The sequence below is a fragment of the Sturnira hondurensis genome, unplaced genomic scaffold (assembly GCF_014824575.4).
Source record: "Sturnira hondurensis isolate 20B ecotype Veracruz unplaced genomic scaffold, ASM1482457v3 Scaffold0019433, whole genome shotgun sequence".
NCBI classification, from domain to species: domain Eukaryota; kingdom Metazoa; phylum Chordata; class Mammalia; order Chiroptera; family Phyllostomidae; genus Sturnira; species Sturnira hondurensis.
The window spans coordinates 1,784,405-1,809,889 of record NW_028092064.1 but is presented as its reverse complement, the minus strand read 5'-3'; the positions used below and the strand labels follow the sequence as shown (position 1 = coordinate 1,809,889).

The following is a 25,485-nucleotide window of genomic DNA, read 5'->3' as shown; positions in this document are numbered from 1 at the left end:
ATTCTGAAGGTGTTTCTGATGCATGTTACAGTTTGAAAGCCACTGGCTTAGGGACTCAAGTCCTATCCTATTCCTCAAATAACAGACCTATGTGAAAAAATTCAGAGCAACATTAGGTCCTATTGTTCAGGCACAGGGTTTCTGAATCTAGAATGTTTCCAGTCCTCCTCAGGACCCCATGGACACATGGGGTTTTCTACTAGAAGAAATTGTATCTTTAATGCAAGCGGCCAGGGCACTGCAGGCCACCACAAAGGAGCGAGGACTCCTGAGACTTATCTGGGGATAAGTCCAAGATTGTGCAGGAAGAAAAGTTTCCAGGGCTAAAAACCAAGTTTGAGCATCACCAACTTGGTCAGGCAGCACCTCTCACAGATGAAGAAGTGGGTTGCTTAGAGACACAATGAGCCTGCAGCCAATCACAGAGCCGGAGAAGGGCGGAGCTGTGTCCTGAGGGGTACACCTTGCTCCAGGCCCAGGAGGCTTCCCACGCACTAACCCAATTCCTTCTATTAACCAACTCCAGCAGCAGCAACTCAATGAATAGAGAATATTATTATTCCACAAGAGAAGGTAGTAATAACATAGATTTTTTTAAAGATTTTTTTTTACTCTGTATTTATTTTATTTGATTTTAAATAAGATTTTCTTTTAAATTTTTTATGTGGAGAATAAAAAGACAGAAAACAAGTTTCTAAGAGTAGAGGTGCTCATGTTTGAAGAAGTGTTTTTTTTAAGGCAAGTGGGAAAAAATTAAAAAGACAAATGGTTTTAAGACACCCACCACAGTGAAACAATGAATGAATGAATTTAACTTAATCACATGTACTTTTTAAAGGTGCTTACCCTCCCCTGTTCGACGCACTTGGTCAGCATGACAATGGCATACACGTTTTTCTCCCAAACCATTCGCCAAAAATCTTTCAAAGTGTTGGGTAAAGGTCCTTGTGTGGCAATGAACTCTTTCTTGGAATGGTAGCCCTAAAAATGGAAAGCAGCATGCACTCAATGTCAAAGAAACAGGAGGAGGAGCTCTGGAGGCCCCCCCCACCCCAACGAGCCAGGGCTAGCAGGCCAGCTCCCCACTTACAGGCATGTAGTTGGCATTGATATAGTCGTCAGCAGAATGGGTGTGGATGGAAAGTCTGACACGAGAGATATCATCTGTGACATGAAGAGAGAAAGGTCCTCGTGAGAAGCGAATGCTCGAAGAGAGTTTCTTACGAGACAGAAAAAAGTCCACAGTGGCAACACAGGGGCTCTGTCCCACCTTGAAGGTACACAGGTTGTCACTGCACATGTATGGCCACATTTAATCCTCACCAGCGCCCTGTGTCATGTGGCCCAGAAGAGGTATGTGGTGTCAGTGGCAGAATCAGGGATGGAATCCAGGCTGCCTGCCGTGGGCCAGGGGATGCTCTGAGCAATGGTGCTTTTTCCCCAAAACCATCCCACAAGCTTTTGTGGGGTGATTTTACAGATTCATCTTACAGATAAGGAACCAGAGTCAGAGAGATGAAGTGACTCCTCCAGGCACTTCTCTCTTGTGAATGGCAGCTGGAATTCAAAGCTAGCACCTTTTCCACTAGGATTAAACAAAGTTGCCCCAGGGGGTACATACTCAGGTTAACCTTCCCACCCTTTTCGCACTTTCTCTAGTCTCCTAAAAAAAACTGTTATAAAAAGTACCAAATTCAAGTATAAACTGAATGTATAAGACTACTATGGGTGGGAGGATCTGAAATACAAAATTCTTGTTTTTCAAGTAGGGCCATCTCAAAAACGCACAAACTTGCCCGCTCAAGAAATAAAATAATAGCCATAGATTCGAATTCAGACCAATTTATCAGCAACACCACTGATGGTTCCCGTCTTGGCCTGCCCACTCTCTCACCCTCCCCTGGACAAAATAACAATGCCAAACTCAGTTACAAAAGTGAGTTCCAGCCTAAAAGCTCCCAATAAAAGCAATACCCAAACTCTGGATCTGAAAATCTCCACGGACGGCCATGAGAGCAGGCCAACCCCTGGTCAGCCCTGGAAGGGCAGGGCTGGGTGGGTGCTACCCACCCAGTTTTAAAAGCATTTCTCTCATGATATGGACCCATGTCCACTGCCAATGCGAGGAGATGAAGAGAAAGAATCCAGGAGCTGGGAAATCCTGAATCCAGACAGAAGTTAGCATTTCAGGCCGGGGAAGAAAACCAGCTCCACGTAAAAGAGGCAATGTCTCCATAGGTACTGGCGCGCAAGTCACTGGCAGAGCCTGTCCCTTTCAGCTACATCAGAGCACAGCTGTCATCCTCTCCACACCAGAATTCCCACCCGAAAGAGAAACCACAAAGGACGTTCTAGCGGAAAAGGCTTACGCGTCGTCTAAATGAATGATGCAACAAACAGTGACATTTCAAACTCAGTGCGCTGCCATCCCTGCCGATGCGGCTGCAGACACTGCTAAGTCTCAGAAACTGGAGGGAGTCCACACGTAGTTCCTGCTCAGCTGTGCAATGTGCCCAGCCCACCAGGGAGAGACACATCTGGACAAGCAGCGAGTGCCTGTCACTCCCCGCCCACCCTGGTCCTTCCTTCCAGAACTGCATTAACGGAAACAAAGGAGCTGAGAGACAGAGGGGTTAACAGCACGGGCTCTGGAGGGGGGCGGGGTTGGGGGCTGGGTGAACAAGGTGAAGGGATTGGTGGTTACAGGATAGCCTCGGACGGGGGTGTAAAGTACAGCATAGAAAATACATGCAATAATATTGTAACGATTGTGTGTGGTGCCCGCTGGGTACCGGAAATATCAGGGGGACCACTTTGTAAAGTACATGATTGTCTAACCACTAGGCTGCACACCTGAAACTAATACAAAATAAGACAGTTGAAGGTCAACTGTAACTGGAAAACATTTTTAAAATTAAGAAAAATAATAATTCAAACACTCAGACTTTGGCCTTGTCCCTGAATGAAAGCGGCAGATCTCGGCTGAGCCTGGTCCTGCCATGACAGCTGTGTGACTCTGGGCAAATCCCTTAGCCACTCTGTGCCTCACACTCCCCCCCATCTGCAGAGTGAATATTCCACACCCACTCCCTGAGGTTGCCATGAGGACAGAATTCAATAGAACATGCCTAAATGCAGTGCTTAGCACACAGCAGGTGACGAATGAATGGCTGTGGAAGTGGCCGGTTAGTGCCTTGATTCCCCTCCCCTCTACCATCTGAGGGAAAACTGTGTGTGAAACTCAACTTACAAGGCAGAACATTATTATAGCGATTCTTTCCTCTGTTCTCAGCCAGTTCCGCTGCATATTTGGGTTGATTAATTCCAACAAGCTTCAGATCCTGAAGAGAAAATAAATGAGTTGTTCACTTAGTGTTCAGATATCACTGATACCGAGCACGGAGTGTGGCAGAATTGAGTGGGAATGCAGCAGGACAGCTCCCCCTGCCGTGTTCAGTAGCACGTGTTTCCTATCGGGCAGTGTGGGCACCTGTGGAGGGTGGTGGGCGTGGCCATCTGGGGGTGGGGGTGGGGAGTCCAGCTGGCCTGGGGTGAGGCATCCAGGGGACAGAAGACAGAAGCCCTTTGCCCGTGACTTCAGCAAACCCTCTGGAATCCACCTCCACCACACAGCCTCAGCCCCAGCCCCCGCACACCCCATCTGGTGTCTTTCCAGCTCACAGAGTGTCCTAATTACTTTAGTTAACAGCCTGCTGGCTTGAGTGCCCGGGTTCCGTGTCTCTACATAATCTTCAGGGGTCAGCAAGAATCCAAGGTCCATCTAGGCCCAGGCGCTTACAGCCAACACGGCCACAGCGTGACCCCAAGGGGCACGCGAGAGCTTCTCTGCCCTCCGGGAGGGTCGCCCTGCACCCAGAGCCCCACCATGAACAAAAACGGGCCATTTTACAACCTTCAGGAAAAACAGCCCAAAGAAAACATGACGTTTACCGCCACGTACCTCATACTCTTCTGCAAACCCGCAGTTGGAGTCAGCCTGCTGCTTCTTAAAGTAGGCCTCAAAGTTCTCCACTCTGACTAACTTGGACCTAAGAACACAAGACACCGTATTGGGACTTTTACAGTCAATGGGGTTGAAATAGAAAAATACAAGTTGTTGTTTTGTTAAAGCAAAGTGCTTACTCACTTTTTAGGTCTTCATCATAGAAAGGGAGAGAAAAAAAATAGGCAATTAGAAAAAAACGACTCAACCATGCCTCTGGAGATAAACATCTTCCCAAAACAAGAAAATACATAGTGTAACATTGTATAGGGAAGGGGCGTTGGGGGAGGGGTCAGTATAATATTATTTACAAAACTTGGCATCAGGAAATTCAGCTTCTAGACCCTGTGATGTAACCGACTGGCTCTGGAACTTTGAGCAAGTTCGCTGCTCCTAGGTCTGGGTAACCTACTCTTCAATCATAAACTATGTACATATGAGTAGCATTTTGGTCAGTATGGTTCCCCTTGCCATCGCAGCACGTGGCAAGGAGCCAGCTGCCGCACACTGATAAACACACATTCCCTGCAGACAGCAAAGCTAGCAGGAACTCCTGATGATCGTGGCCAAATGTGTCAGTCAGGACAAATGACAGCAAGTCCCACCGAAAATTCTCCAGATAGTTACCGAACAGGTGGGGGATTGAGGCACTTAAAATAAAGCTCACAACTTTAGAGACTTACTTAATTTGAGAAAAGGGCAAGTCATTGTGCTTTGCATCTTTCCTGTTGCAAAAGAGAAGGAAAAAACACATTAGACAAAAACCATTCATTCCGTGCTGTGCCCCTTTCGTGGGCCTACAAGAGTGCCTTCCCTGGGATCAGTTCCCACGCAGCACTCACCCTGCGCGCTGGTACTAAGCTTAGCGGTCTAAGCAACAAGTGACGATTGGAAAACTGTGACGTTCCTCTCTTGTATACCATCCAAAAGCACGGAAGAATCTCACTCAACAGCTTTTAGGAAATTCCTGGTATAAATTTCTATCAGCAGCATTACCTTACTGTAAAGTGAGACTCATTTATTTCACACTCTGCTTTTTAGAAAGGCTTGCTGATAAGTTAATGGAATAAACTAGAAAATATATCCAGCATAGGGAAGGTAGTGAGGCACCTGGCACTCTCCTGCACCCCTGGCTAAACCCCATACTGGTGTTTAAAAAAAAAAACTTTCTGGAAGACAATTTGGCATCAGCATCAAAATCAAAAACAGGGGGAGCAGGGCTGGGAATACAAGAAAGAAAACTGTACTTGAACAAGAGTTAAATAAAAATTTTTTAAAAAAATCAAAAACAGGTATACCCACTGACTCAGCCACTGCCCAGCTTGGCATTTATGAAAATAATTGTGAATGTGCCCAAATCTTTGGGTACAAGGATAGGTAACTATGGCAAAGGGGAAAAAAGGAAATTGGCTGTAAAATCCATACAGTTGAATATTCTGTAACCACTTAAAGACAAAAATGCAGCTGTCCCCGTGTCTTAAGTGAATAAAGCGAACTAGAAAATAATATGCATAATATGATTCCACTTCTGTTTGTGTCTCTGTATGTGGGTGTGTGTATGTGTATGTGTGTGAGTTCCGTAATAACATCAGTGTCAAGGGCAGTTTCATATGGGTGCTGCGATTATGGATTCTCTTTGCTCTCCTTTGCTTGTTTTATTATACACAGCAGTATCACTTCTACTTTAACAAGCGACAATAACAATGTTTTTGGCCCCTCCTTTGAAAAAACAAGTATCAGCATCATAATGCAAAAAGCTGGACAGCCAGCACGGCCCACTAACGGAGACAGTGGGAGAAGAACCGCAGTGGATACACAGGCTGCACACACCACACAGTCAGGCAAGAGGGTGTGTGATGAAGAGCAAAGACCAGTTTCGAGTCCATTTCCACGCTTCCACACTCAGCTTCCTCCTCACCGTGGGGCCAATAAGACCTGCCTCCCAGGGCCTCGTGCGTGAGAGGTTTCACGGAAAGCACAAATCCGGGCACACAGTAAGCGTTCAAAACGGAGTTGTTGTTTTTACAATGTAACTGCCTCAAGTGGTGGTTGTGCTGATGAACTAGCCATATAAGGCACAAACACTATGCAAATCACTTTTATTTATTCAGTGTTCTGCAAGGTCAGGAGATTTATCTCCATCACAGATGAGGACACTAACCCTAACCAGCCTAACGGCTGACTAGTTAGAGACAGGGTGTGGGTTCAAAGTTGGCGAACTCTAAACCACACTCTCTTAACACCAGGAAAGTGATTTCTTTGGGTTTGGTTTGGTTTCTTTTTATTGAATTTATTGAAGTGACATTAGGTAATAAAATTATATAGGTCTCAGGCGGACAGTTCTATAATACATCATCTGTATATTGTGTGTTCACCACAAGTCAGGTCTCCTTCCATCACCATTTATCCCCCCTACACCATCCACTCTCCCCCCCAACCCCCTTTCCCTCTGGTAATCACCACACGGTTGTCTGTGTCTATGAGTTTGTGTGTTTGTGTATTTTTGCTTAATCCCTCCACCTTTTTCACCCAGCCTCAGGGAACTGATTTGTACACCAGAACACACTGTTTGCAAGCAGTGACCACACTGCAGGGCCTGCCCACGGCCTGACGTCAGGGCTGGGATCTGCTTGGAAACCCTCCAGCTGGGGGTGGAGGTGAAATGCGATGATGCCTGCAGTCAGGACCATGCCTAATGGGGACACGGGGGGCTCGTGACGCTGTTCCTTCCAACTGCGTAAAAGTCTGAAATTTTCCATGATAAAAAGCTTCCTTTAAAAAAGGAGGGTATTATTATTATTATTATTATTATTATTAATATAAGTAAGAGTCACCTTTTCTTTCTCCAGAAGATGAAGCCTCCGACAGCCACAATAACCAGGGCACCAAAGATGCATCCAAACACTGCTCCACAGATGACACCTGGGGACAGTCCAAACAGGAGCCACCTTGCAGAGGTGCTCACCAACCCCCAGGAGAGTCCTCGAACCACAGAGAGCGTGTGTGTGTGACATACACTGAGTTCAATACCTTCAGACCTGAAACTAGGCCAAGACTTTGGGTGACTTGTCCCCAGTCCCCACCAACGGGAGGTCCTGAAACAGTCACTGTTCCCCTCCCTGGCTCCGTCCCCCGAACGGCAAATTTAGGGAACGGGGCTAGATCAGTGATTTTCAGGTTCTCACCCATGGATTTCTTACTTCAAATGAAATTGCACACAGGGCCCATTGTACAAGAGAAAACCAGGCAGGACCGCTCGAGTTGAGGTGGGGGTGGGAGTGGGGGGCATCTCGGGGCTCAGCCCCATGATGTGAAGCACCTTCTGAGGCTACTCAGCGCATGTGAGCAGAAGTATCGACAGCTCCACGCTCAGGTGACACGAAACCCATGTCTGTACTGGGGAGGGGAGAGGAGACTCCCTGCACCCTGCTTCTGGGGCAGGAGTTCTTTCCTATTCACTGGGTAGCGAGCAGTGTGAAGACCAGGCAAACTGATGAGCCAGTTGGTTGGCATGACTCTGGCCTGAGAGGTGGGGGATGTATCCTGCTTGGGCCCCTGAAGCTCCCAAATCACCTTGTTCTGTGTGATAAAGGACAGGAGTGCTCGATGAGGAATCTGAGACCAGAATGTCAGGCCTGCCTCTAAGCTACAGGGAAACCCTCAGCGAGGCATGGCCGCTCTCAGGGCTTCAATGCCTGCATTTCTAAAATGAGTTGGACAAGACACCCCTGTGGCTCCCTCAAGGATTCTATGCACCGAGGGTCTGGCACGTGGGCACCCCAATCCCTGCCCCGGGAAAAAGGACTCAGTCTGCAGACCAAAGTGCAGTAGGCATTCAGAGAAGGAGGGCGGAGCCCCTGGGGACAGGTGACATCTCAACTTCTGAGAGAAGAAACCAAGCACACCAACACCTTTGCAGCCCAAGAGAGGCCGAGACACTCAGCCTGCCGTGGACACTGGCTGCAGACACCCACCACATTGCTCACAGCACTGCGGTTCTTCCCCTACCTGGGTCCTGGGGCAAGGAAACGGCGTCTGAGTAGCGACTGAAGGACACGTAGCTCCTGTTCCCATCTATGAGAAGACCGTCAGTGCCAAAGGAAATATTGGTGAAGCCGGCCACACAAGCCCTGCGGGATGATGAAGGGGAAGAGAGGAGGCTGAAACGCGTCCAACACCCAGGCACGCGAGCTGCGCACCCAGAGGCTCGGCTCCCAAACACGAAGAACTGGGAGGCCTTACCGATAGGAGCCCAGGGGCTCCAGCTTCCCATTGTAATAGCCATGCGTGTTCGACTCATTCCCCACGTTGATCTCATATTTCAAGACTTCAGACAAGCCCTCAGAACTTGCGTTTTCTCCTGTTGTTATGAAGTACGTCACGTAAGTGGCCGAGGCCCCCTTTTTGAAATCTTCATACGTGTGGCTCAAAACCTCTGCGGACGGGTTCGCTACGAAAGGCATAGTGAAGGGAAATCGTAAGACAGTGATTGCAGGAGAGTCCAGTCTCCCACCTTCTCGACAATGACAATGACACTGACGGCGGGTCACAGCGATGAGAGCCGCCGTCCCTAAGGATGCTTCCCATGCCAGGCTTTACTAGAATTAAGTTCTAAGTGCTTTAGTTACATTAATTCATTGAGCCCCACAACAACCTCTTCACACAGGTTCACTACCCCCACCTGACAGATGGGAAAGTAAAGGCACAGAAAGCAAAAAGGGCCCAAGGCCACGCTGCCCGCGTGGTGGAGCTGCGTTTCCAACCCAGACCATCTGGCGCAGTCTCGACCATCCCAGGCTGGGACCGTTCAGTCTGACCACTGCCCCCCGCCTGCAGCCACGGTCTGAGTGCGGAATTTGCTGAAAACCTTCACAGCAAAATGACTAGGTATGTGAAACAGACCCAACTGAAAAGGCAGACAGAGAGAGATCTCAACGTCACTTCCTGAAATTTCACTGCAGGTTTACGAAACCAGCCAATTCCTCGTCTTTCAGGATCCCCGTGCCTGGTGGCATGTGTGAGCCCCACCTTCCTCGAGGAGATGAGGACAGTCACAGGCTGAACAACTCAGAAGGAGCCGTACCGCAGTATTCACACGTAAAGAACCACCAAAAACAACACAACTTGGCATTTCCCACCCAGGCCTTGTGCAAAGCACCCACGCGGCTCGCAAAGACACCCTCCAATCGTTCCTTTCTTACTCCCAGAGAACGTGCCGGAGCCCTTTAAGGGAAAGCGGCCCTTCATCCACCTCCTCTCTCAGCTCTGAGGGTGCCGTGTGCAAGTTCCCACTACAAATGCAAATCATTCCGTCTGCTTTCAAGAGAAAGTCACGCTTTGCCGATGATTTGTGCGTGTGCATTTGCATGTGTGTGTGTGTGTGTGTGTGAGAGAGAGAGAGTTGCTTAATACACATTCTGCCCCCTAAAAGATAACACCCTGTGGTGTAAGAGACAAAAAACCTAGATCTGAGGTCAGCGAGTTAGGGCCCATGGACCAAATCCAGCCGGCCACCCACCCATGCTGGTAAATGACATTTTGTTGGAACAGCCGCACTCACTGTCCCTGTGTCATCCACGACCGCTGTCACGCTGCCCCAGCAGAGGTGAAGAGCTGAGTCAGGCCAGAGACAGGAAGGCCTGCAAAGTTTCAAGTGTTTGCCATCTGGCCCCTTTCCAGAAAGTTGGTCAACCCCTGACCTAGACCATCAGGCAAACAGCAGGCCCCTCCCACCCCATCTGTGTGCCAAGCGTGGGCCACGGTGTAGAAACAGACATGTATTTGTACCTCTAATGTGCCTTAGTGGGTGCAGAAACAGGGCCTGGCCAGGGTGTCACTACCTGGCTGTTTAACCCACAATGACCCCGCCCTTACCTTCCCCAGTGGTGAGAATGAGAGCGTAGGCTTTGATGGGCCCGTGGCTGGCTTCAAACCCACTGAACTTGACCTTTACCGAATTGTGACTGATAGATGTAATATTAGGAGATCCATCTGGCGGAGGTGGGTCTGAAACAGAACAAATCAAACATGATCATCCAACCTCTGAAACCAAAAAAGGAACAAACTTATTATTAAGGAGAGAATGTGCAGTGCCCGCCTGTGCTCTGGAAGCTGTGGGCTGGGCTCACACAAAGCAAATCCAGAAGCAAGGGGCAGGGAAGGACCGGGTGGGGAGCCTGCCTAGTTCACAAGCACCTCCTCAGGGGCCCAGCCACATGTCCAGGGTGGCCTCCCCACACACAGCCTTGTGGGTTGAAGGCGACCTGCCTTTCTCCTGCCTCTGGCCCCTCCTGACCCAGGAGGGCCAGGTTCCCCATTCCGAGAACTGGGGCAGGAGAAGGAGACAGTGACTGTGTGGAAGGAACTCTGAGGTGGGGACCCGGGAGCCATACGCAGACACCTGCTCGCTGCACAGACTGGGCCGTGGGAGGGACCAGCCCGCTGAGAACACAGCGGAGCGGAGGGAGGCAAAGATGGTGTGGAGAGAATGCAGGTCCTCCTGAGACATGGCCACACTCGTGCGCCGCGTCCTTGCACACACCCACGTTCTCACTTTGCCGGAGCAGGTTTCAACACTCTCTAGAGAAATCCAACCAACCCCCCCGCCACAGAACACTCCCTGGGGGTGCCTCACCTTTCCAAGCAAAGCTCGTGAAGCTCCTCTAGGAATTAACACCATGGGAAGGACGTGCTAAATTAAAGATGATCCTTCTCCACACACTTGCTCTACCTAAACTTGTCTCCCACATACAGTGTATTTCCATTGCTATGTTCGAGTTTAGGGAGACCTGGAAACGGGGGCTCCAAAACACCCACAATGCAATTCTCCGAACCCGCCCTGTGCAATGGGGCAACCACAGCCTCATGCAGCTGCAGGGCACTTGGAACATGACTAGTCCAAGTTCAAAGGTGCTGCATGTATAAGGTATAGACCAGACATCAAGGACTTAGTGCCAAAAAGAATGCAAATATCTCATTAATAGCCTACTTTATACAGACTACATGTTGAAATGAAAACATTTCTAATATACTGAGTTAAATAAAATGTGATCAAAATTCATTTCAATTGTTCTTTTTTACGTTTCCTTAATACGGCTCCTAAAAGATTTTGAACTGTATTATTAAATCATAATATCACATATTACATGAGGATCACATTAGTTTCTACTGGGTGGTGCAGCTCTGACCTCACTTACCAACCCTTCAGCTCCCGTGGGGGACACTGGAGGTGGCATCCCGTGCCTACGTGTCCACTGTCTCAGCAGAGGCTTCTGACTGAGGCCCCCATGTGTCCCCCCAGGCCAGCTGCTCCAGGGGTAGCCACAATGCCACCAGGCCACCCTGCCACCCCGAAGCCTACCTGTGATGCTTGTGACGCAGGAGTTTTGGGTAGAGGGTGCCATCTTGTTACAGGACAAGGCAGTAACGTTGATATCATACGAGGTAGAGAAATTCAAATGCGTGACTTCCATCCAGTACTCAGCACCAACCTCCTCCAGGGGGCAGCCCTCCAGGTGTGTCTTGTTCCTCCAGTCTCCTCTGCTGACCTCCACCAGGAAGCCGGTGCTGGTGCCCGCAGGACAGGCCCACCTCAGAACCAAGGTCGGCGTTTTGGGGACCACTTCACACTGGAAGGAGGCTACCGCGGCCGGATCTGCAAAGCAAACACAGCTCCACGTGAGACTCTGGGGCTTCCGCCTTTGCCAACACAGAAACTTGGGGAGCAGTAGAATCCTGGTCCATCCATGCTGAGGAGGCAAGCGTGTAGTGAGGCAGAAGAGGCAGAGGATGACCTTGAACTGGGCATTACTAAACCATGTGACCTTGGATCCTGCATGTAACTGCTCTGAGCCTTGGCTGCAGGACTCCGAGGATTACACGGAATGAAGGCTGTCGGTCACCAAACCGGAAGGGAACAGGGCTCCGTGAGAGGTGGCTCTGTCCTAACAGTACAGTGACAGAAGCTCCTCCGCCTGCGGCATCTTATTTGGGGGTGAATCAGATGAGGCTTCCAGAGGTTAAGTATTGGGTTGGCCCAAAAGTTTGTTTTTTTTTTCTGTAAGATGGCTCTAGTAGTGCTTCATGGTCTTTAAGTTCATTCAGGACAATTTTGCTAGATTGTACTGTGACCGCTGTCCTACCAGCATGCATTTTAAAAAATAAACATCAAAATCGGTGAATTTTTGTGTAGCCATTTTAAGACTCAGGATGGAAGAAAATACACGTGTTTGGCATATTATAATTGCTTTTATTATTTCAAGAAAGGTAAAAACACAAGTGAAACACAAAGAAAAGATTTGTGCAGTGTATGGAGAAGGTGCCGTGACTGAACAAATGTGTCAAAAGTGGTTTGTGAGGTTTCGTGCTGGAGGTCTCTCTCGGGACGATGCTCCACGGTCAGACAGACTAGCTGAAGTTGACAGCGATCACACGGAGACCCTGAGGACAATCAATGCTACCCCACGCGGAGACGGCCGACATACTCAGAACACCCAAATGAAAAGCTACATATGAACGTCCTGGGGGAGAGTATCATCATCGCTTTAACGCTGCAATGCTTTTTTTTTTAATATAATTTTTATTTAATTCTTGTTCAAGTACAGGTTTCTGTCTTATATTCCCAACCCTGCCCGCCCCCCACCCCATGCTCCCCGCCTCCCTCCCCTTTCCACCCCCCACCCTTAGTTATTGTCCATGTGTCCTTTATACTTGTTCATGTGAGTCCATCTGCAATGCTTTTTAAAGGCGGGGGGCAAGTCACCGAGTGCCACCCCCTCACCCTCCACCCGAGGCCGGGCAAGGCAACCTGCCCAGCGCGCACCTGCCCCCACGGCCCCTGTTCACAGACTTTTCTCCTCGTTTGGGGCTGCAATAATTATAGCTAAGAGAAGTGTCCGAAATGGAAGCCAGCCAAATACTAGAGACCAGAGTCTAGACCAGGCGGGATGGAGCCCAAGTCAGCAAAGGTGACTCAAAGCTGCAGGGCTTTCTCTCACTACCCCATGTGAAAGGTCAGAGGCCACTGACGTGCCAGCTCCTACACTCTCAGGGAGGCTGATCCAATGAGTCTCCTGCCTTCCAATCAGCCTGAACACACCTGAATGGCTTGGTCTAAGGAATGGAAGGTGTGGGTGCAAAGAGAGGGGAGAATAAGGCGGTCCCCGGGCCATAGTCAGAGCTGTGAAGTCCTCATAACCGTCTGCAAAACAGTCTCTAGACTACTCTCTGGAAGCTCCCTCTGCTGACCACAGGGCTCCCCTTCTCTCCACCACACCTTTCACAGTGAGAGATAAGGACCAAGAAAGGTGGAAAGCTGAGGATCCATTTTAACAACTTCCTTTGCATCTGCTTTGTGGAAAAGCCAAACTATACGTTACAGTCTGGAGGTCATCCGTGCCCCAGCCGTTCTCTCTGGGGCGTGGCTGTCAAACTCATTTTCACTGGAGGCCACATCAGCCTCAGTTGCCTTCAAAGGGCCAAATGTAATTTCAACTCTTAACAGTTAAGGTTTAGTTGCATTTATACAGTCCTAAAATTATTTCAGCCCTTTGAAGGCAACCATGAGGCCGATGTGTGCCCCAGTGAAAATGAGTTTGACGCCCCTGCTCTGGGGCCTCACTGCCCGCCCCTCACCCTCTTGCTCCTGTGGACCCACCCCTGCCACCCTGGCCTCCCACTCCTCCTTGGGCACAGCAGGCACCCAACAGCCTCAGGGCCTTTGCACTGGCTGCTACTCTGCCTGTAACGCTCTATGCACTGAAGTCACACAGCTGGCTTTCTACTTCCTTCAGATCTTTGCTCAAAAGTCACCTTTTCCCTGAAACCTTCCCTGGGCACCCTCAACAAACATCTACTCTCTTCCTTCCTTGGTTTTTTTCCCTCTCCATGGCAGTAATCATCAAGCTACTAACTAATTTATCTTATTTATTATGTCTTCCCCTCCAGAATAAAAGTTTCAGGAAGGCTGGGACTTATCTGAGTCATTTTAAATTGCCTGGCATACAGTCAGTGCTCGGTAAATATTTGGGGGATGAGTAAACGATGAAGGCAGCCAAACAGCACTAAGAAGCCAACAGGATGTCTCCGAGAGCTCAGTGTCTGTTGTGACAAACCACACAAAAGCTGACAAACTAAAGTCTGGGGTGGACCTGCCTGCAAAGCCCCCACCGGAAGAAGTCCCAGAAGCATCTGGGGCTACTCACCTGTACAGAATGACCACCAGCCAGGTCCCAGCGATTCGGTGACTTCCCCGACCCGGGTGAAGATCTTTACGGTGTACCCTGAGCCGGGTATTAAATCGGGGATTGTAGCACTGGTGACGCCAACGCCTGTGACTACCTCAGTGGCGTTGCTGGAATTCCCTTCCCTCTCGACAAGAAGGCGGTAGGTGTAGTCAGGAGAGGCCTTGTCCGAGTTCCGCCAGCGGATGCCTGCTGAGGTGGTGTTGGTGCTGATTTCAACACCAAGTACGTTGTTGGGCCCTTAGTGGAAAAAAATTAAAATTAAAAAAAAAATAGCACAGGTTAGCCCGAATGCCAGGACTCTCTTATGGACTGCACCTACAAATAGCCTGGCTCCTTCTGGGCAAGGATGAATAAATCTAACATCTGCTGACTCAACTGACGGAAGGCGTCTCAAAAAGACATTCAGAAAATAATTGTACAGATTAAATTCTCAAAAGAATAAAGTTTTTCGTGCTTCTTTTAACATGTCAAATGTATCTGCAAGTTTCAAGATATAATTTTGTATCTGTTTCTGAAATCTGAGTAATGAAAGAGAAAGCGTTTACTGAAAAGACAGTATAAGCTACCATCTCTACCATATGTTTACTGGGACTGACTGAGGAAAAGGCCCTCCCTCACTGACACATACAAAGCTCGGCCTGAGCAGAATCTCCCCACTCCAGCAGAACCCAAAGGAGTCTCTGCTCCTCTCTGAGTCCCCAAGGAATGAATGAGACAGTGTGTGTTTCCCGTGCTTATGGCATCACTTCCTGCTTCTCAGGACAAGTCCAAGTTCACAAGGCTCACCAGAGCAAGTTCACCAGCACCAGTGCCCAGTGAGAAGAACAGAACCTCTGCTGAGGCCGGGATTTTCAGCATAAGTTGTTTCACATTTGACCTGGAGCCCAGAAACAAGGGTCCCCTAGCCAATGCCTCCTTCCCACCCTCCAAGTGAAAGTCAAGGAGAACACTCCGTTAAGAGGGCCTCCTAAGACACTCACGTGTGTACTGTGCAATGGAGCTGGGGCGTCCCAGGATGCCTTTCACTTCTGGAACGATTGTGATGTTGTACAAAGTGCCTGGGATCAGGCCCCTGAACGTGAAGGCTCTGTAAGAACTGTTGGTCCAGTTAGTGCTGTGCGAAGACCTCAGGTCTAGGTGGTAGACGTAGTCGGAGGCGTTGTCCACACTCTGCCACTCCAGCTGTATCTCGGCTGTGGTGACGCGGGCCACGCGGATGTCACACACCCCACTGGGGCCTGGTCGGAGGAGAGGAAGGAAGGCAGAAGTCTGTTAATGACCATCATGACCTCCAGCTTTACTTCAAAGTGTCTGTCAACAGGACTTGCTCTTTCGCCATCAAAGTCTCAAATGAGCTCGTGAAGGGCAAACTCCAAAACGCCGGCAAGAAGCATGCAGGCTGGATTCTTTCAAGAATTCTGGCTCCCTCCTAGCACAGAGGGACTTACTGGTGACCCCACTCAGCAATTTGGGCCTTTCCTTTTGTCATAAAAATGTCCCCCATGGGGGTCTTCCAGAGCAAAAATCACATTGGGTGCAGTTTGTGAAAATTCATCAAACTATGCACTTAGGATGTATGTGCTTTTCAGGTGTATATTAGTCTCAACAAACTGTCTTCAATCATTTTCTCAAAAGAAAATGTCTTCCTGAAACATGGCCATACTTACCAAAAAGAAAAACTGACATGGAGAGTCAACATTTACTAAGTGGGAACCTTTGAGGCCAGGGCGGGGAAGGGGACTGATGCACACACCCTCCACTGTCAGAGCTAGGGGTCAGAAGTGGAGGCACCCAGCTGAGCACTATGAGCTCACCTCCACACACTAAACCAGCTACAGTACAAATGCAAAGATCAGGGCCTAGAAATAACTAAACACAACTCAGTGGCATTCAATACATTCAGAGGGTTGTGTAGCCATCACCACAAAGTATTTACACCCAAAACAGCTCACCATTTCCAACACAAACCCTGTCCCCATTAAACAACTACTCCCCACACCTCCCTCCCCCAGCACCTGGCAACCTCTGCTCTACTCTTTGCCTGTGAACTTGCCTATTCCAGGTACCTCATGTAAGTGGAATCATACAACATGTGTCCATCTGGCTTATTTCGCCTAGCATCATAACGTTAACATTTTTAAGTCCCAACCATGTTGTAGCATGGGTCAGAATTTCATTCCGTTTCATGGATGAGCACTATGATATCGTACGGATAGGCCACATTTTATCTATCCATTCACCTGCTGACGGACACTTGGTTGCTTCCACCTTTTGGCCACTGTGCGTCATGCTACTGTAAACACTGGTCTACAGATAACGGTTCAAGCCCCTGCTTTCAATTCTGAAAAAGAATTGGAATTGCAGGGGTCATATGGTATGTTTCCCTATTTCAACATTGCCTTTAATGCTGCTACACTTACTTTCCTCAGTAATAAAGATAAAAGTTTTCAACAGTACATGGTAATCCCCTAGAAGTCTACTGCGTTCTTCCAATTCATTCATTCATTTTTGTTCAGTGAGACCCAGTTACAGGCAAAAGTACAAGAGATGCCTTCTTCTCACGGATAGTCCTTAATTACTTTGCATCTGCACCATATCAAGGTGTCGGTCCACACCGCGGTTCAAACTCAGTCTCCAAAGCCAGAGGAGGCCTGTCCACTGCCCTGTCACTCTGGGCTCATCACTTAAGCTTGCAGAACCCTCCCTTCCTATTCTGGAAACCAGAGATGATAACAGCGTCCACCTCATGAAGTTGTGTTAAGAAGTTTTTAAGTATAGGATGAAAACCCAGCATTTTGAACATCACTAATATATTGCATTATTATTACACTAAGTTCTGGGCATTGGCAAGTCCCACAATGTCAAGTCCCACAGTCTCTCATTACCATTATCAACATTCTAAAAAGAAAGAAGAAACATACCAGGTCTGTCTGGGAAAAGTCCAGCCATTGTTAATATAATGAGAAGCTGGCACAACATTGATGTCACCTGGCAGCCAAGGGGAGCAGACTGGAATGCGCATGCATGAACAGTGACAATTTCACTGTACTAGTCAATGGGAGCAGTAGATGTCATTGAGTGGGTGTCTGTACTGTGTGGCCACCACATTCCAAATGACTGAATAGAGCAAAGAATCTGCATCAAATTTTGCATTAAGCTTGAACATTCCTTTGCAGAAACTATCTGGATGACTCAGAAGGCCGCAGCTATTAGGCAACCAGTGATTGGCAGCTTCAATGTTCAATGCACCCGCTCATGCATCATGTCTCCTGCATGGTTTTTTGGTGAAACATCAAATCATCCAGGTGACTCAGCCCTGCTACAGCCTGTATTTGGTGCCTTGCCTCTTCTGGCTTTTCCCCAAACTAAAATCACCTTTGAAAGGGAAGAGATTTCAGACCAGCGATTCAGGAAAATACGACGGGGCAGCGGGTGGTGACTGGGAAAACTGTATGATGTCCCAAGGTGCCTGCTTTGCAGGGGACTGAGACATTATTGTCCTATGTATGATGTTTCTTGTATCTTCTTCAGTGAATGTCTATTTTTCACAGTGCATGGCTTGAGACTTTCTGGACAGACTGCCATTTGTTGCTGTTAAGACTCCGTCTCAACAAGCCTCATCTAAAATTCAGACTTGAAACAGGGAGCGACTGCATTTCACCCGAGGGACGTATTGCAGCAGTTCCCTCCTTCCGGAAGCAGATCCCCCAACTGACCACCAGTCCTCAACCCAACCAATAGGATGGAAGAGACCTGCGCACGGAGAAGCTGAGCAGCCCCACTGATCCCACATGTGGCTCAAGGACTGCGTCTCCTGTCTGCGTGCTTCCTCTCGGTACAAAAAATTTCAGTTCTCTCACAAAGATCAAGGAACCCGATGTGTTTTCCAAACTTTCCAACACATCTGACTTCAACTTTTGGAAACCATGATGAACCATTAAATTGTTTTCATGAAACGCCCTTAACAGGATCAATTCACTTTCTAGAACTAACAGAGCCACTGCGTCCCAACACTGTTCATGAAAAACCAGCAGTAATCCCTCTGCCCAATGGTGGGAGAGCAGTTACATAACTCACAGCACATCCAGGCCAGTGGTTCTCAAAAGTCTGGATGTCGGACTTACCTTCCGAAACATCAGTAAGGCTCTCAGAGAAATTTGGACCATGGAAGGTATATTTATATTTATTGTGTTAAAAATTAAAAACGAGGAAATTTTTGGCCCTGGCTGGTGCAGCTCAGTGGATTGAGCACAGACCTGTGAATCAAAGGGTCGCTGGTTTGATTCCCAGTCAGGGCACATGCCTGAGTTGTGGGCCAGGTCCGCCAGTAGCGGGTACATGAGAGGCAACCACATATTAATGTTTCTCTCTCTCTCTCTCCTCTCCCCCTCTAAGAATAAATAAATAAAATCTTTAAAAGTAAAATACATAAAAATGAGGAAATTTTTAAAACATAAGACTGTACAAGCTATCGGGGCGATGGTGCCATCCCATGTCCTGTGGCATCTGGAAAACTCTACTGAACACTCATCATGAGAGGGTGGGGGTGAGTACGGCAAACAACACATCAGTGCTGTGATAATAATACTCCCAAACTCTTTGGCTGAATCTAGGAGACTCCCAGAGATCCCGGGACCACACTTTGAAAACCACTGATCTGGCCCAGAGTCAACAAATCTTCTCCATAAGGCCATGGAATAAATATTTTAGGCTTTGGGGGCCATATATATTCATATTTTCTATTGCAATTACACATTTCTAGCACAAAGGAAGCCATAGACAGTACATAAATAAATAAGCATGGTTGTGTTTCCACAAACTATTTACAGAAACAAGCAGTTGGCCAGGTCTGGCCAGGTCTGGCCCACGGGCCATTATTGTCTGCGGGCCCCTGACCTATAGACCGTGGAATGCCAGGAGGGTACAAAAATGATCCTGTAGAAACCCAGAGTATTCGTACTGACAGAGGGGAACGCTTATAGTAAAATGGTATGTGGGGCCGGGGGAAGCAGATTATACAACCTCAGGTGTACATTTTGTCCAAGAAAAACCACACAGGTGTGGATGTGTGTGTGGATGTGTGCCTACGTGTATCTTTAGATTATAAATCATCGTGCATCAAAAGTTACCCGTGACTATCTCTGATCGATGGTTTATATGTGACTTTCTTCTTTTTCTTGCCTGTATTTTATAGAACAGATATGCTTACTGTTGTTGTTAGGCGTTTTTGTTTTTAAGACTTTTTAGATCATTGAAAGAAAAGCAGTATTTGGAAAACCTGACATTTATAAATTATCCTGATTTCCTTTGAGAAACATCACTGTTCCACAGAAAACACAACCTCTTCGCTTACCAGTTGTGTTGCAAACGTTCTGGGAATCCCCTTCAGTCCCATTTCGTCCTAGTGGGAATATTTCGAAACAATACGTGGTGCTAGGGTATAAGCCACCGATGAAAATGCTGCTTTGGTTGGTTGTTCTCGTCTGAAGCACTGCGGGCCCATCCTGCCTGGTCAGTATCTTAAAGGAATCCGAGTCTTCGCTGCTCCAGGCTAAGCCAATACTCCTGGTGTTGACAGTCGTGACTCGAAAGTCAGACACTGGACGGGGACCTGCAGGAAGAAGTGAAGACCTGGACAAGAGTCTCCCTCCGGGCGACAAGGGGGACTGAACCTCACCCAGTGTCTACCCCGAGATTCAGTGACACCTGACCTCCTCCCTTTTCCTCTTCTGTGTCCTGTCCCCTCCAACGCAGACCTGCTCAGAAAGCGCTACTTTGGCCACGGCGAGAACACTTGGCCACAAGAGTGCAGAAACCGTTCGCTCAGGTTGTTCAAAGCCATTCACAGGAAATGAGAGGAGGCGTGAACCCTGAGGTAAGGGTTCAGGGTCGGGAGTAGGACCTTGGTGGGTGCCAGTGTGCTTCCAGGGAAGGAGCAGACATTTGAGTAAAGCATTCTTGTGGGACCAGCCCTGGGTCCGAGACGGGCACCCAGGGTTCAGGTCCCCCCTCCACCACTGGCTAGCTCTGGGCAAACCAGGCGGGCACGCTACGCAGTAGTTTTCTCACCTGTGAAACAGGGATCCCAACGCCTACCCCCAAAGCCACTGTTATCTCGATACTACCACAGTACTATGCTACTCCACTACGGGTACTCCATGACTGGTTTAAGCTACTGGACCTTCTTCAGAACAAACAGCTTTTAGTATGCTGCCTCTCATCTTTAAGGGACAGTTAAGCAAACAAGGGATGAGACACAGCTGTGCCCTGCCTCATTCTAATGTCAGCATCTGAAGCACAAAAAAGCATGAATACCCGGGTTCTTTTCGTCTCTTTGTAGCAAACCACTCCAGGCCTCTCCCACACTAGCACAGTCTTTAGAAGCACACCCCCCCAGCTCCTTGATCCCACCTGTCACTCGCCAGGTGTGACACCTGCCTACAGCACCTCTCTCAGCCTTGGCCCCCTTGTCCATAAAGCAGCCTAGTGCCAAGCACGTGACAGGGCTGTGATGAGACAGAGCAGGGAGAGGCCATCACACCACTCTGGGCGAGAGGCAGGGCCAGTCCATGATGGCCGTTACTCTGCCCAGATCCTGAAGGGGCGAAGTCCAGTGACTCACACACTCGGGTGGGCTTCCCTGGAGGGCAGGGACAGAGCCTTGTCTCTGGGCCTGGCACGGGGCAGGCAGACAGGAAGGAAAGGCGAGCAAGCAATGCATGAACTCACGGGTGTACACTTGGAGGAAGCCTGGTATGCCTTCAGAACCATCCTGGAAGGAAGGACGCACTGAGATGTTGTATAAAGTATTCGGGCTGAGTTCAGTGAGGACAGTCTGAGTCTCATTGACAGTGAAGTTCAAGACATCGATGCCCCCAACAACTTTTATGTCGTAGGTGTAGAGCAAGCACGACCCATTATCATTCATTTTCCATGTCACGGTCATGCTTGTGGCACTGATGTTGGCAGCTTTGAGGTCCAAAACCTGAAAGGAATCTGTAAAGACACAAAAGGAGTTCACAACAACCAGAATGGCCAAGCCAGAGAGAGAGAGAGAGAGAGACTGTCATCAGGGCAGGTCATCTAGTCTAAGAAACACTCTTGGTGATGGTTCCTTCCTAGTTCATTTAACCACAACACACACAAATGTATGGGGGTCCCAGCAAATGCCAGGCATCTTCTATGAAGAAACAGCCTGGCCAATTGCAGCTGCATAGTTGCTTTTTGTTCTTCTGGTGACATGGTGGACTCCTTAGTGGGCAGCTGACCATGCATTACCTGTGTAGCATCCAAGCCCCTCTTCTGAAGTGCCCCTTGGCGGGAGGAAGTGCCTGCCACCCACGTAGAAGCTGGGGGGACAGCGTCTCCTATCCCCAGCACAGAAATCCAGAAAGCAGGCATGGGACACCCTCTCTATTTCAGGACTTTGAATCCTGAGAGAGAGCCAGGTCCAGTGTGGTGCAGCCCCCCAGAGTTTCCTGGATGCCACTCTGTTTTCTGTCCTCAGTCTTCCAGCCCCCACCCCATGCCCTCTCTTCTGGGGGCCCATGACAGCCATTCAGAATAGACAGACTTTGGGATAATATAACCAGAGTCAGGTCATGCTGCCCGCGGCCAAGCCCCCAGGAAGTACAAGCCGCAGTGTTTGCCCCTGAACCCACAGAGCCCGCCATGTGCCTTTCCAAGGACGTGTGTGTCCGTTCCCTGTCTATATCGGAATTCCCTGAGGGCGGGGGCTGTGCAGTACTTTGCCCCCTCATCAGCACCAGTCCAAACAGCCTTCAGGTACTGGTCAACTTACGGAGCCCCGTGCTGCTAAAAAATAGAGGCAGAGAGCAGCAACCCGCACACCAACAAGCTTCAATAGAAAGATCAGTGTGCTTTCCGGGGTCAGGCCAAAAGACGAAACTCATCCTCTTCTCTCAGGGGCAAAACACTTCACCGACACTGACAAAATGAGTATCGGTTCATAAGAGAAGAACATGACACCAGCTTGTCTCATTGGTTCACAGGCAAAGACAGGACAGAAAAACACGAGGCAGTCCCCTGGGTCTGCAACAGGGGCTGCCTGACCCTGTGCTTTATCAAACTCAGTGAAAGAAGCGTCTTGGCCACAGAGTGAAGAACCTCAATGGGTCTGCTCTGTCCAAAACCTCTTCCAGAAAACTCCGTCTGGCAATAAAGCTCCTTGTGAAGCAAGAGCTAACTCAGAACCAGAATCACAGAAGACATAACTCTGGGCGAGAAATTCTGACTGAAGCCATTCTATGAAGTCCAACATACTTGTCCTGAATTCTGTGACCGTGGGCTGTCCTTCCGTGCCATCCCCTGCTTGAGAATAAACAGTGGCCTTGTACCATATGCCAGACTTTAACCCAAGAAGCAGGACTTCCATTTTATTGGCCGGAAAAGTAGAGGGTTTTTCCTTAGGATCGAGTTGGCATTTGCTCACAGGGGCCGTCCCAGCCATGCCCTCTGTGCCGGTGGCATCTGTTTCAAACACAAAAGGCAAAGACATTAACTGCAACAGAAGCACAACCCTGCCTTCTTTCAGTCCGCACAGTTGGTATTCCAGAAGCATCTGCTGCCCGCCTCCCCCAGACCTGCCTGAAAAGGCCCCGATCCAGGGCAGGCATTTCACCCTGCACTGCTATCCCAAGAAGCACCACAGATATTTGCGCTTCTCTGTCAAACTCCTCTATTTGCATCTTCCTCCCCTTCATTCGAAAACCATCCTCTGCCCTCCGAGACCAGCTGTGGGCTTCCAGGGACAGCCACAGGATTCCAACGTGGCTCAACAGACCCCATTTGAAGACCTGTCCCCCTGGACCGACCCCTGTTCCTAGGGAGTGACACTGCTGGTGGCCGTCTCCCCTTGAGTCGGGTGGAGGGAGCCACTCTGAGAACAACGCTGATAAAGAGGAAGGAGACGTGAGCGTCACCCTGTCTCTTTCTTTAAGCCCTGGCTGCTCGTGGCTGGGAAATATTGCAAGCCAGTCAGTTGCTCTTCTCGTCTCAGCTGCGGAAAGTCTGGTTTCTGTCACATGCAACCAGGGATCCTCGCACCCACTTTGTAGCCCTGTTTTATCACGTGTAAAATGGGGATGAAACACTTGTTCTTCTCAGGCCACAGAGCCCCCCAGAAGATGCTGAAGCATCCCTTTATTCGGGGCATGTAGTATGTTCTGCCAATGGCCCTACTTGGGTTAACACATCTGTTATTTGTTCAGCTGAACATCTGAAAAGCTACCCAGGCCAGCTACTTTCCTGGATGCCAGAGTCCCAGACGTCTCAAACCCCCTCCCCTTGCCCTGCTGAGCCCCAATGTGCCGACCTGTAAAATAAAAACATTTTTTCCTCCTTCCTCACGCAGGTGTGGGGTCAAACTGAAAAGTGCAGGAGGAGCCCTCTACAAAAATCTAAAACTCCACACAAATATAAGAACAATATTTTTAAGAAGCATGAAGTTACTGAAAGGCAAAACCAGCAAGCAGATGAGAAGCACACTCTTGTAACTCACCTGGGCCATGTCCTCCAGCCGCGGGGTCTGTCTGCGTCTCCTCTGATTCCGAAACACATTGGGCCTCATAGAGAGACCCCGACTTGATGGTAGCATTGACTATTAAGTTTTGATCCAACTCCTTGTGGCTTCCCTGGTCTTCAAGGAGAATCCGGTAGGTGGCATTGCCATCACCGGTCTCCCAGGTGAGAGCAACTTCCGCCTCCCCCTTGAAGGCGACGCAGAGACGGGAAACTGGAAGCGGCTCTGTTTGAAAAACAGACAATGGGCACTGATGGAACGAGATACGTGTAATCGCTTTTCATGAAGAAATGACTGGGGACATTGGTGTCTCAATATTGCCCACTAAAAACACTTCCTTTCTATCAGCGTCTAGTACACATCCATCATTTCACAGTAGAAAAAAACATATGTCATATGCGGAAAAGAGGAAAAGAAAAACAAAGCCAAAACCTTTCAGGATCGGCGCTGGCCTCCAAGACAGCAAACCAACAGCGAAGCAACACTCTTCCAGACTGCCCCTTCTAAACAGCAGCAATCGATCACACCGGCTGTGGACGGCAGGAGCACAGCTTCCAGCCAAGGGATTGCTTGCTGTGTCTAAAGGTCTCGAGTCCAGACGATACAGGTAGTATCTTTTCCTAATCCCGAGACATTTCTGCTAAGGAGCTCATCCCCGCACTCCAAACCCAAGGGGACTTTTCAGAAAACTTTTAATCTATACGATCCTCATGCTGCCCTTTTCATCACCTTATGTGGCTGTCAGTGACAGGAATCAAACCATGTGGGCCAAAATGGCATCTACTCCCTTCATTTTTTAAATTTTCTGTTGTTATTCTATTACAGTTGTCCCAATTTTCCCCTTTTGCCTTCCTCTGCCCAGCCCACCCCACATGCCCACAGTCAATCCCCACACCGTCGCCCGTGTCACTCCCTTCATTTTTAAGGGGAGAATACCGTCTGAAGGCAGGTGACTTGCTCCAGAGCGCCCACTACTGGTAGTGTCAGGTAGGGCTCCTGCCTTAAGCAGGTAGTGCTGCAGACAGAGCGGAAACCCTGCCTGACGTCTGCAGGTGACGGGACTTGAAGACAGCAGTCTAGATGACTGCCAGGCTCCATCCAGCTCTGCAGTGAGCTGGTCCACTCTGTGGTCCTAGTCTTCACACCAAATGTTTCTGAGGCAAGGGTTTCTAAATGGGGTCACTCGTATGCTTTTGTTTTTTTTAATAGAACACCAATACAGTAAATGGCTCAGTGAGCCTGGTGACCTGTTATGAACAACACTGTACCACAGGGGTTTCCACCACTTGTAACTTTGGGACCTCACAAGAAACAACTTCTCAGCTTTCTAGTCTCTTTCACTATAGCTCTCAGGGTTACTGTGAGGACAAAATTAAGGCCGTGGCTGGTGTGGCTCAGTGGGCTGAGCGTCTGCCTGCGAACCAAAAGGTCACCAGTTCAATTCCTAGTCAGGGCACATGCCTGGGTTACAGGCCAGGTCCCCAGTTCAGGGCGCATGAGAGGCAAGTAACTGATGTTTCTCTCCCTCCCTTCCCCCTCTCTAAAAATAAATAAAATCTTCCAAACCAAAATTAAGGACAGCTAAGCACACAATACGTGTCCTGTAAGCAGTAACTGGTGAGCACAGCCTTGTCCTCAGGGGCTATGAGGTAGAGTGAGGGCCCTCAGCTCCTGGCTGGATGCCTCCTGCTGCTTCC

At 49.0% G+C, this 25,485-nt stretch overlaps 1 protein-coding gene across 1 annotated transcript in view; it reads right to left on the bottom strand.

Moving 5' to 3' along the window:
• The window catches only part of PTPRJ (protein tyrosine phosphatase receptor type J), a 149,132-nt gene that overhangs the window by 9,738 nt on the left and 113,909 nt on the right, over positions 1 to 25,485 (bottom strand). Inside the window, exons 5-21 of the mRNA XM_037027941.1 lie at positions 23,768 to 24,013; positions 22,531 to 22,737; positions 20,977 to 21,243; positions 19,601 to 19,858; positions 15,228 to 15,485; positions 14,206 to 14,484; positions 11,364 to 11,657; positions 9,878 to 10,009; positions 8,246 to 8,453; positions 8,012 to 8,133; positions 6,838 to 6,925; positions 4,687 to 4,728; positions 4,148 to 4,156; positions 3,962 to 4,049; positions 3,251 to 3,341; positions 1,091 to 1,164; positions 847 to 981 (exon numbers count right to left, since the gene is read on the bottom strand). Coding sequence (XP_036883836.1) covers positions 847 to 981; positions 1,091 to 1,164; positions 3,251 to 3,341; positions 3,962 to 4,049; positions 4,148 to 4,156; positions 4,687 to 4,728; positions 6,838 to 6,925; positions 8,012 to 8,133; positions 8,246 to 8,453; positions 9,878 to 10,009; positions 11,364 to 11,657; positions 14,206 to 14,484; positions 15,228 to 15,485; positions 19,601 to 19,858; positions 20,977 to 21,243; positions 22,531 to 22,737; positions 23,768 to 24,013 — 2,798 coding nt within the window. The remainder of the gene's footprint in view (positions 1 to 846; positions 982 to 1,090; positions 1,165 to 3,250; positions 3,342 to 3,961; positions 4,050 to 4,147; positions 4,157 to 4,686; positions 4,729 to 6,837; positions 6,926 to 8,011; positions 8,134 to 8,245; positions 8,454 to 9,877; positions 10,010 to 11,363; positions 11,658 to 14,205; positions 14,485 to 15,227; positions 15,486 to 19,600; positions 19,859 to 20,976; positions 21,244 to 22,530; positions 22,738 to 23,767; positions 24,014 to 25,485) is intronic.